At 37.9% G+C, this 12,189-nt stretch overlaps 1 protein-coding gene across 7 annotated transcripts in view; it reads right to left on the bottom strand.

The window, feature by feature from the left end:
* The window catches only part of gria2a (glutamate receptor, ionotropic, AMPA 2a), a 49,657-nt gene extending 41,630 nt beyond the window's left edge, over nucleotides 1–8,027 (bottom strand). For 6 of the 7 annotated variants that reach the window (XR_010800307.1, XM_066659929.1, XM_066659928.1 and 3 more), the window contains exons 1-2: nucleotides 7,747–8,027; nucleotides 6,661–6,801 (exon numbers count right to left, since the gene is read on the bottom strand). Coding sequence is in view for 6 of the 7 variants with exons in the window: in XM_066659929.1 (XP_066516026.1) it covers nucleotides 6,661–6,801; nucleotides 7,747–7,822 (217 nt within the window). In the remaining variant the exon portion in view is untranslated. Of the gene's footprint in view, nucleotides 1–6,660; nucleotides 6,802–7,239; nucleotides 7,449–7,746 lie in introns of those variants that run through there. The other variant, XM_066659933.1, reaches the window with a different exon arrangement.
* Between the last annotated feature and the right edge of the window lie 4,162 nt (nucleotides 8,028–12,189).

Below are 12,189 nucleotides of genomic sequence, written 5' to 3' on the forward strand. Positions count from 1 at the left end.
AGACAGAGACAAGTTCTCCTAAACAGAAAAAGGTGCTTGTAAGAGTCTTCTACATACAAAATAAAAACACTGCCCACTTCTGAAGTAATAGTAGGTAAAATCTCACTACGGTGTCATGACATATATTATTGTTGTGTATAATTTAAATTTACCTGTTAATATTAAAAAAAAAGCATTTTCTAAAAATGTCCATGTGTACTCTAAGAATCAGAGATGCTGTGAAGAAAAAAGCACTGCATACTAGTAGTTACTGAAACTAGTTGTTTTAAATTGAATGATTAGGGAAAACTGACATCGAAATCAGGTTTGGAGGGAAATACAACAAAGTAGCACCTGTAAATGAAACAGTACATACATCCCTGACTGTTTCGAGGTACAGATCGATATATTAAAGTGTTACCAAACAGCGAGATATTCTGCAATTCGTCTTCTCTTCAAATTGGCCAAAGTGAACTGAAGTCAGAAGTTCACTGTTGTGAAATAGTGGCAAAAAAGGAGAGCTGAGGTATAAACTTTCACATGTTAACATGTTAAGATGTTTAACAAATTAAAATTAATACACTGAATGATCACTGGAGCCACTCATACTAACATAAAAATCTTTTGTAACATTTTGGTATTTTTTTGCATTTGTACACCTTTGGCATTTTTCCCAAAAAAGAGGCAACATCCTTTTTCTTTTTCATATTCACCAGACACAGTAAACATGCTGCATGCACCGTGCCGTTCGCAATAATCTCCTCTATTAATCTATGTAGTCAGTCACATAAAGCAGGCTTAAAAATAGGTACCGCCCTGACCTCTTACAATACAGTTTTTTTTTTTTCTTTTCTTCGAAGACTGAATGAAATGTTATGAATGAAATGCCTGGGCTAGACAGCCAGGTAATAATTAATCATAACAGATGGTAAACACAAACATGCATCCTGTAGTGCAGAAAAAAAATAGCAATTGTGAAGCTTTTTTTGTGGGTATCTACACATTGCATTGAAATATACTTTTAAAAGTGACCATACAACATAATCAGTTTTGACACTGTAGTGTGTGCTAAAAAAAAATAAGAATAAAATACATGATTTAAACTCATACGAAATAGCAGTGCAGTGATGTAGGCCGGACCAGATGGCATTCATGCATTTCAACCATAAGAGGCTTGGGACTCAACTTGGACTTGTGATGAAAGGCTTGAGACTTGACTTGGACTTGCCCCTCAAAGAATTGAGAGCTGACTTGGACTTGAGCTCACTGAGCTGAGACCTGACTTGGACTTGCTGAAAATGACTAGAATATCTCTGCTTTAACCTCTTCTGCACTTTTTTTTTATTATTCATTTTTTTTAGTTTTCAGTCTCTCTTTCCCATCCTCTTTCCCTCTCTCAAGGTGACTGCTGATTGTCAGGATAGAGGGACTGTCATTGAAATGGAGAAAGTGCCTACTCACTCATTTCTCCTTCTGTCTTCAGCACTAAATCCTCCACATGTACTGATGTGAATATATATTTTTATCTTTGCACTTCTTTTTTTTAAGTCTGGCCCAGTGTCCCATCCATTTGATTATTTTACTGGTAGAAATGTGACCCATACGGTAAATACAGCTTTAACAGCAAAAGAGCTGGCTTGCTAGCAAGTTACATACAGTATAGAAAGTTGAATTGTCTACCACTACAACCCTGGTGCTATGCACCATTGGCCAATATGCAGATAAGCCTCCAGATTCAGCCATGGCGCGATTAGATGCTGCATTCTCTTCAGGTCATAACAAGGTGCCTTTTAAAATTGTATTAAGTGGGTCTCTGTGTCCAACCTGTCACTGGACCAACACTAACAAGATCATCACCAGCAAAACCTAGCACAGTCATGCAAGCACTGCTGGAAGTAAGATAAAATGGATAAAATGGTACTACAAGCAAAGCTAACAGATTAACTAAACAATAACAGGCTTCTCTGGAAACCAGGCCAAGAGACAGCGGTCTCGTCTGAGCAGCTCACTCACTACAGGTTCCATTGCAAGAATTGTTAAAGTGCCGGTCCCATTATTTACAAGACCTCTGTGCTGTTAGATCATCACTGTTTACGTAGCACAGAATGAAGTTGCTGTATGACAAAGTCAGCTCACTTCAGAACAAGCACTCAGAGTTTCAATGTTGTTGCAGGCCATTTAAACCATGAAAATCTGAGAAAGATTCTTCCCAGCTATTACCAACATTTTTCCACACCTACAAGGAGAGAGAACAGGCTGGATCATGTGTACACCAACCATTTTGGATTTTCTGATCATACCACACTGCAGCTGATCCTCACCCTACCAGTCACCCGCCATAAACCATGGCAATATAATGAAAGCTCTGGGAAAAAGTTGCATTCTTGTACATTTTCACATTAGACTTAATGATTTACTTAGGTAAATGATTATCAAATCCAAGTACTGTAGGCCTGGGCGATAAAACAATAGTTATATATAATGATCACTGCTAATATTAAGAAAAATGTTTGATAAGAAATTCAATAGTTCCACTTAAATGCATTAAATGTGAACAGCCAGGAAAACAAAAAACAGATACGCAAACTCCAACTGAGCTCCCACTCTAGATCTTAAACAGCCTATCAGATCCCTTCATAATGGACAGTGATATAAGTGACACACAAAAAGCCAATCTTGAGCAGACCATAAGGAAACAAAGTCTTTAAAAGGACTCGTTAGCTCTCCATTTGGGCAGTTTTTATCGGAACATGCACTGAACAAGACTGGTTTGTGGTGAATAAAGTATAGATAACTGGTGTGTTTGCCAGCAGTGGTGTGATGAAGCTTTAGTCCACAAGCTAATTTAGTGGTTAGCAAACTATTACAAACCGATACCTGATATTACGCAAAGTATAATCTTTCTTTTATTTTGTAACTATATGTGCAAACACATTTCCGAGGTGCTAAATCCCAGGAATATTATAAAGCTTTTCATAAAAAAAGGTTTTCAGTATTTTTTTTGTCTTTGTATTTTCTCATTTGTAAAGCACTTTGAATTACCACAGTGTATGAAAGTTCCATGTAAATAAACTTTTGGTTTGAGTAGCCAAAGAACTAATCAGCCAATTAACATCAGCTAACAATAACATAAACATGGACATAAAGATGTAATACTATCTCCCAACAGACCATGATAACATGATACCTTTTTATTTACAGCTAATGGGAAAGACATGGTCATGCAATTGCTCTACTTTAGACACAGTTAAACACTGTAAAATGTAAGGTTGTTAAGCTCCTGAGCAGAGCCTGCCACTGAACTTTGGAAATATTTATGTTGTATGTATTGAATGTATGCAAGATTTATGGTACATTTTTCAGTGTGTCAGATTTTCATGATAATTTGGTGTTTCCACTCAACAATTTTTAGAAGGGTTATTTAAAACTGTGAAAATGTTACAAAATTATAATCTTAATTATCGATATAAATCAATAAAAAATGTATCATAATACCATATTAGTCCTTGTTAACTAATCATCAGGATCAGCCTCTCTACACACATCCACAGAGCTGCAAGTTATGAGAAAAGAAACCCTTCAAAAACATTTGCAGAAGCAACTGAGGTTTTGTAGATTCTCCATTCCTTTTAGGACAAGACCAAGCCTAGAGTGATATGAGGAGTGCTGTGATATTTCCTATAAACACAGAGATCAAATAAATCACATAGTTCACCATGCATGCATGCATTGTCCGTTTCATTCACAATGCTCCATTCAAAATCCATCATTAGTGACTATCTCAATACAAAGAAACAGGTGAATGACCTCTAGAGTAATATGAGGAGAAGTCTCCAGAGTTTTGAGTTTACATTTGCCCCTGTTAATGTACTTTACATTAAAGAGCACATATTATGAAGATGATAAATCACTTTGAGTGCATTAGTACATTAATTTGGGGATCTTTACGTAGGCACTCCAGATTCCCAAAATAATCTGCACATGCACTGAGAAAGTGAGGTTTTCATTTTATGTCCCTTTAAAATGTCATGTTTCTCCCTTATTTATAATGTACTAAATCATGATTATAACAGATCCAAGGGGAAGGATCTTAGGTATTTGTTGCCATTTCCTGGCAACAAATTGCAGCATTACAATATATTTTATTTAACAGTTACCTTTTTAATAAATAAATCAATTCTAAAACAAAATGTTAACATGTCACTTGTTCTAGGGCTTTTTTTTTTTGAAGCTATATAGGAGAGGCTCACAGGAGGTGTTAAAAGCCAGGGGTATAAAAGCAGGACCAAGCTAGACAGGTCCAGAGTCAAAGAATCAGCTTTATTTGGAATCGACTCCCCGTAGTATTCATTTGGGAGAGGAGACAAGTGTGCAGTGTAAATAAACATAGCCATTTATAGCAGAGAATTCAAATAAAGAGCTGAAAAATCACACTTATTTCAAGGATACACAGTAACTTCACCAGTGTTAAATTAACACTGTTAGTGTAATAGTTTATCATTCTCAGTGTTAAGTTAACCCTAATAGTGTTGATTTAACACTGGGGAATTTACTGTGTATAAAAGAGAGGGAAACACAGGGGTCTAAGTATGCAGTGTTTCACTGTTAAACAAACCAAACCAATTTCTCCCATTTCATTTTCATCATTTTAGTAATAAAAACAAGCACAGAAATTCTACTGTGTGCTTTTCTGTAAACTCTGCTACTCTGGGCCATTTTCAATGCCTAGTGTTAGTCCTCAGTTTTTAAAGCAGCAGTTGTTTGAAAGTTGAGAGAGAAGCCTTAAGGGCAAAGACAGTTTCTGTTAGCACTACTCTGCTGCTCCCTTCTGTTGTGGAGATGAGTCAATGTAAAAATATAAACAATTAATATATAAATTGAATATATAGAGCCCACATGTGAGTGTGTATATATATATATATATATATATATATATATATATATATATATATATATATATATATATATATATATATGCATGCCCACTTGTCACCAACACAGTAGTAACATTAATACTAGCCACAATCTGTCTGTTCATTCCTATGTTGGGACCTTTGTGTCAACAGAGCTGTGCACGGAGTATGATTTTATTAGTTGACCAGCCTTGGTCTTAACTTTTAAATGTAAGCGATCTCACTTCCAAACAACCAATTATCTGAATCATTTATCAATGGTCATTTAAGAAAATTAAAGCTTAAAATTGGAGTAGATTTTGAAAATATTATCCAATCAAACCCCAACCTATAGTTCGACCCTCTTTCTAAAGACACACACATAAAACACAAACTGGGAAGCTTGATTTAACTGACAGAGAAAGCCAGCAAGCTGTGAGGAGCAAGGAGCCAAAGGCATTGTTTTCAAACATTATCCCTTCCTGAAATCTCATTCACACTTAACATTATCCCCCCATACACAAAATATATTTAAAAAAAATTACCTGTCTAATAGTCAAACAATAACTTTTGCAGCTTTTTTCAGGCCTTTTTGTGTCCTTCGGTTCCTCCACTGCTAGAAAGCTACACTGATGTTTACTCTGGTTTGCCTTCTGGCTTTATTCAGCCCTTTATTTTGGAAGTTTTTCTACATCAGTTTTTCCTCTATTTATTTATGTATATTAGTACAAGGGTTGGTACATTTTTCAACTATTCTTCCAGAATTAGCACCACATGCATGTGTTTTTTAGTTTGGATACATCACACAAAGAAATTAAAACATGTTTTAACATTGGGCAAGGTCATATATGTAGTTTGACAGGCAGATAACAGCCCACATTTTTTCACAGAATTTCGCTGTCCAGGATTTCTCTGCTCACCACATGTAGACATGTTTGTGAGGTTTATTTTAATGTAAATCGCAGAATGCATTCTGTGTTGGACACTGTCATTGACGTACCAACCTACTCTTGCCTGATTGGCTAGACACAGCACAGCAGCCACACTCATTTACATAAAGTTTCATATACTGAAGTTCATTCCCCAATACTTCAGCTCTGTTCAGACTTGCTGTTCACTGTAAAAAAACATTCAAAGAATTCTGTAGAACAATTAGTCAAATGTAACAACTAACATCTTCAAAAATATGAATAAATCCTAATTTCAAGCTCCAAAACAAACAATATTTCCACTTTACCACATTAAAAAATCCCACTACTGAGTCCTTCAAATATTTAAGAGCACACACCCTAAAGATGGAAAGTGGCCACATTGAATAAATTAAAAAATTTGCTCTGATTCTCTCTCTCTCACACACTCGTGTGTGTTCCTGACTTTATGGTGCTCTTTCCACAGCCTTAGCTGTAGTGCTCAGGAACCAATGGAAATCTCTGGTTGTTGTTTTTTTTTTTACTACTAGAGCTTTGAAATAAAAAAATGTATTGAGATACTTCAAGACATCTGTATGACAGCTCTTTTGTTTCTTAATATTCTAACATGCAAAAACACATTCTTCACCAAGAAAACACCCAAAACATGTCGCTGTTGGAACAAAATATATTTTCATCTTAACTTTGAATGGAAGTTAATCTGGACTATCCCCATTATTCTGTTTGTGTTAAACTTTTGTTTGTGTTAAAAGGCTGTTGTTTTCAGATTACGAAAACTGGAAATACAAAAAGTGAGGGAAGGTTTTGTTACAACAGCGAAGATGTAAAGACAAAAAAAGCTAGAATCAGTGTGCACATACAGCAGTTTGTAATGGCGAAGCTGTTGGCCACCTCCAGGTTATCAATGTGGGGTGTGAGGCGAAACTCTGCTGTGCCGAATTGAAACATTCCAACCCGAAATGCACTGTACTCCTGGTCCGCTCCCCGTGGGAAGAGGCCGCCTGCATGCAAACAAATAAGAGTAAGAAAAGTGTGTCCAATATAGGAGTGGTCATTTTTATAATGAAATCTAGACTCAGTTCTTAGTCTTAAATTAACAAAGATACAATATCATTATTTACATACATTAACAATTAAGGCCTATTGTAATAATATATACTAACGAGTAGCTACCATTTATGTTAAGCAGGTAAGTAGCTAACTACTTGAGTGAGAAATTAAATGGTCCTCCATATAGGGTTCTTTAGGAGTTAAAGGGGTTAAAAACTACACCGCAGTCATGGGGCTGCTGGATTCATATTGGAATACTCCATTCCACCTTAAATAGTGCAGCGGTTACATTCACCAGTTACATTTTTTGCATCATTTAAAGTGGCATGAATAATACAATAAAAACTGGCGAATATTAATTGAATTATAAGTCCATAATAGTAACGTACCACATGTTGGGATCATTTATTCCGCATACAGACGGTAATCAAACAGGCATAAGAAACCAACGTCAAAAACGTTGACACAAAACATCAATTTCTTAAGTATTGGGAGCATTATTCCTCATTAAGGGTGTAAACAAACACATAAAACAAAATAACGTCTTCATACACTGCCAAAATCATCCTGGCGCTCCGAATTCTATTCACATTCAAATGTGAACGGTTCCAACGGTTCCGTGTTGATTATAAATGTCACACTGACACTTATGCAGCCTAAATAAATTCGAGATAAACAGAAATGTTTCATTCACGGAGAACGGGTATCTACACGTTTGAAATAACACTAAATAGACCATAATCAACCACTGAATTTTTAAAAATCCGTGCGGCTAATATAATTCCCACCCCGTTCCCACTGTCGAACAATCATTTTATAGGATGACGCTGGAAGCAAAAATGGAAGTGTTACAAGGTTTTTCGAGTGTTTCTGTATTTCGAACAGGCTGTTCTCACCGATTTGGACGCTGGGTGATCCGCCGAGCGCCAGTCCCCATAAAGCAGGCAAGAGGAAACCGGAGAGATTCATCATCTTCCTTTTTTCGACATCCACATCGACTGTTCACCGCCTTTCACCGTCTCCACTCATGGCATATAGAGCAAAAATACAATAAAGAAAGAAGAAAACAAAAAAACGAAAAGAAAATATTCTCTTTTTAAACGATTCAGTCGTTTGAACGGGACAGTAGACGTTGAGTATCTCGCGGCTGAAGAGGGCGCGCGATGATGCAGGCTGCTCGCGCACCTCCTCTGCGGCTCCGTCAGCGGACGCACAGAGAATGCTAATGAAGGCGGAAAGAGCCGAGCGCAGCCGAGCCGTAGTTCACTCCCACTGAGGCAGTCGGTGACATTAATGGCCAAAAATATCGGTATCTCTGCACGTTGTTTTTTTTTTTTCTTTCAGAAAATACACTACTTCTCCCAGAATATGTTGCGATTACAAATAGGTTGTTCTCCACCTGTTTATTTCTTCCACACATATCGAATTGGCACCGTAATCACCATTATATTTGATAGCACACACTTTAGAAACAAATATAATCCTATTACCATTATTAGGTTTCTTAAACATCTCTATGAGAATTTTGGACCATTCTCTCTACAGGTGTTCTATGAAACTTTGATCTGGACTCTGGATTACTGTCTACTTTGGAACTCTACACAAAAAAAAGACCCTTTGGGCCATTGTCCTGCTGGGAGTCCCATGTCCTGTGACAAATATTATTTTTGACACTGGGACCTATACTAACATTTCTTTGGTAATCTTCAGATTTCACAATGCATGGACAAATCCAAGGTAATTACTTCCAGATGGGTATCTATTTCCAGCAGCAAAGCAACACTACACATCTAGGAACCACCATGTTTGATAACAGTCGCTGTGCTGTTTTCTTTGCAGAATTTTTTCATTCCCTCATTGTGTCTACTTCAGGGTCATGGTGGGTCCGGAGCCTGCTTAGAATCGCTGGGCACAAGGCAGAACACACCCAGGGATGCCAGTCCATCAAAGAGCACCACACGCACACATTCACACTTATGGACACTTTTGCATGGCCAATCCACCTACCATGTGTTTTTGGACTGTGGGAGGAATCCGGAGCATCTGGAAGAAATCCACACAGCCATGGGGAAGACACACCAAACTCCTCAGAGACCGTTACCTGAAGGAGGGCTCTAAATCACAACCCAACTAAACGTAGGGATCATTGTGTTTTCTCTAAATGGTATTGTGATATGCTTAATCAAAAAGCCCATCTTCCATAGGATGTTCTACCAGAAGGATTCTGGCTTTCCCGGGTTACTTCTGGAATATTTATTTTTCTGTGTCAGCAGTAAGGTCCTCCTGGGTCTATTTTGTCCCATTCAATTAGATGGTGAAGGATGGTGTAACTTCATACTGTTGTACTATGTGATTAGTCACAATTCAACAAAGCCTTCATTGCAATGTTCCATCAATATTTCACAGACACAAAGAGTGAGTAAATATTTCTCCATTTAAACTGGGAGCAAGAATTATTATTATTATTATTATTATTATTATTATTATTATTATTATTATTTGCCAGTACCTGATACTTGCCACACGTGTTTAGATACATATTACAGTTTTTCTCAATTGCCAAGACACATTTCCTGAAACCATGCATCCATTTCTCCAAACTGTAAACACAACCCAATTCACACACTAAATTCACAAAACCTCTAACTCTTCCTCCAACACAAAGTATTGCCTCAAAACAGTCCAAGCAGTGCTCAAAACCAAACAATGTTGTCAAATCAGGCCTCGAGTCAATCACAATGAAAAAGAGCACTGAACAGTCATTACACACAACACTGAAAAAAGGAAAACACAATGATCAGATCATGAACCTGTAGAAATAATTTTTATTGCCCACAAAGGAAAATGCAGCTTCAAAACAAAACTCTTGTTTAACAAAAATAAGTAATTATGTTTTGTGTAAATATATATATATATATATATATATATATATATATATATATATATATATATATATATATATATATATATACACATTATAGCAGACGTGCATACAGTATCTACTCTAGCACAGCATTATGTCGACGTGCTGGGTCATGACACAGGACATCATCTACATCACAGGCCACATTCTCCCTGGCCAGGCAGCATGGGAAATAACTCCTAGTATGCTGGGTCCATGTATAGCATGCATCCACACCTATGTCATTACAGGCCAGTTCCATGGCCTGCAAGAGATCTGGTTTCGGGTTGCTGGTCACAAACTTTCCAACACCATGAAGAGAAGAACTCCTCTGTTGGGTTGAGGAAAATGGAGTTTGGTGGAAGAAAAACATTTAGGAAATCTTGGTTGATATTGAACCACTGTCTGACCTGGATGGGACGGTGAAAACTCACATTGTCCCACACAACGACATAGACAGGATGTCCTGACTGTTCATGTTCCTGCTGCTCACACCCTAACACAATATCTCAAGATCACTCATAAATGCCAAGAGAGTTGAGTGTTGTATGCCCCCAATGTGGGATGATGGTGGAGAACCCCATGATTGCTGATGGAAGCACATAACATGATATTGCCAACACGCTGGCCAGGGACTGCAACAATTGCTCATTGGTCAATCATGTTCCTGCCTCTCCTCCTCATTTTGGCGAGATTGAACCCATGTTCATCCATGTAAATATATTCATGTAGACGGTCTGAGGAATCCAGTTGAAACATTCTCTGCTGTATTTCACGCAGTATGATTACACTTGTCTTTGAGGGACCATGTCAACAATGAGGGTCTCTTGGTGTGGGTTCAACATAGACGTCCTCCCCTGCGATGTGGTAGTCTTGTGATTCTACAAAAGAACATGCCGTTACAAAATATTACATGAAGTACTAAGCCTGCAAATGTTTTAGGAAAATCATGTAATGAAAAACCATTTTACAGATCTGTATTGAGTCATACTGTAAACATATAAAGCAATTACCTTTTCTCCTCTCTGAATGTTCGGACTATGGTGGGCACTGTGAATCTACTCAGGTTGGGCTGAATTTGAAGTCCTGCTTCCCTCATAGTCAAGAACGTTCATGGACAAGAACGTGGTCAATGATGGTTGCCCGTATTTCATCTGAAATTATCATTCTTCATCTCGTCCCTCCTTTTCTTCCACCTCTTCCACATATTCCCCTTACTCTGCCTCTCTGTTTCTATCCATAGTAAAACTTCTACGACCGGGACCCTTGTACTGGCTTATATTGGTTTCTTCACATCATTGGTCACATGTGTGATCAGTTTAGAGTGGCTGTGTTTAAGTTGTGACACTGGTGCTTTATTTGAGTTTCACTTTTGCTACCTGTGCTTACCATTATGCAACCCATGTGCATCACAGCGCAAAATGTGTTTTAGTGGCTGAAAATATGTTTGCAAATTGTGTCTTAATAGGTGAAAATATTGCTTAAGTTTCTGCCAAAATGGTGACAATTTCAATAAATGGGTTTAGGACACTGAGAATTTGATTCAGACAACAGAGTTTTGTGTTTTAGCAACTGAGAAAAACTGTATTAGTGTGATTAATTTTTTTATCGATTGACACATCAAAATTAATTCCATTGTGCTAATCTTACATTGGGTGGCACGGTGGCGCAGCAGGTAGTGTTGCAGTCACATAGCTCCAGGGGCCTGGAGGTTGTGGGTTCGATTCCCGCTCCGGGTGACTGTCTGTGAGGACAGTGTCCGCGTGGGTTTCCTCCAGGTGCTCCGGTTTCCTCCCACAGTCCAAAAACACACGTTGGTAGGTGGATTGGCGACTAGAAATTATGAGTGTGTGAGTGAATATGTGTCTGTGTTGCCCTGTGAAGGACTGGCGCCCCCTCCAGGGTGTATTCTCGCCTTACGCCCAATGATTCCAGGTAGGCTCTAGACCCACCGTGACCCTGAACTGGATAAGCGGTTACAGATAATGAATGAATAATCTTACATTGATCCATTTATTTTACATTTAAATGACCATTATTAAAAGCTTCAGACGTGAAAAAAGAAAAATGCTATTAAGTGCAACTAAGTACTTTTTTTTAATCAGTCGACTTATATACAGTAATCAACAAGAACATTATGACCACCTCCTTGTTTCTACACTCACCATTCTCTAAGCTACACTGACCATACAGAAGCACTTTGTAGTTCTACAATTACATACTGTAATCCATCTCCCAGTTTTCTGTGCTCCCTTTCACCCCGTTTTAAATGGTCAGGACCCCCAAAGGACCGCCACAGTGACACTGATCTGATGGTGGTGTGTTAATGTGTGTTGAGCTGGTACAAGTGGTCAGAGACATTAGCTCATCTTTTGCTGCACAGTTTTTGTTTGTTGCTCTCTAGTCTTTTATCCATGGACACACGATGCTGTTGGCT

Source organism: Hoplias malabaricus, chromosome 2, assembly GCF_029633855.1.
Source record: "Hoplias malabaricus isolate fHopMal1 chromosome 2, fHopMal1.hap1, whole genome shotgun sequence".
NCBI lineage: Eukaryota > Metazoa > Chordata > Actinopteri > Characiformes > Erythrinidae > Hoplias > Hoplias malabaricus.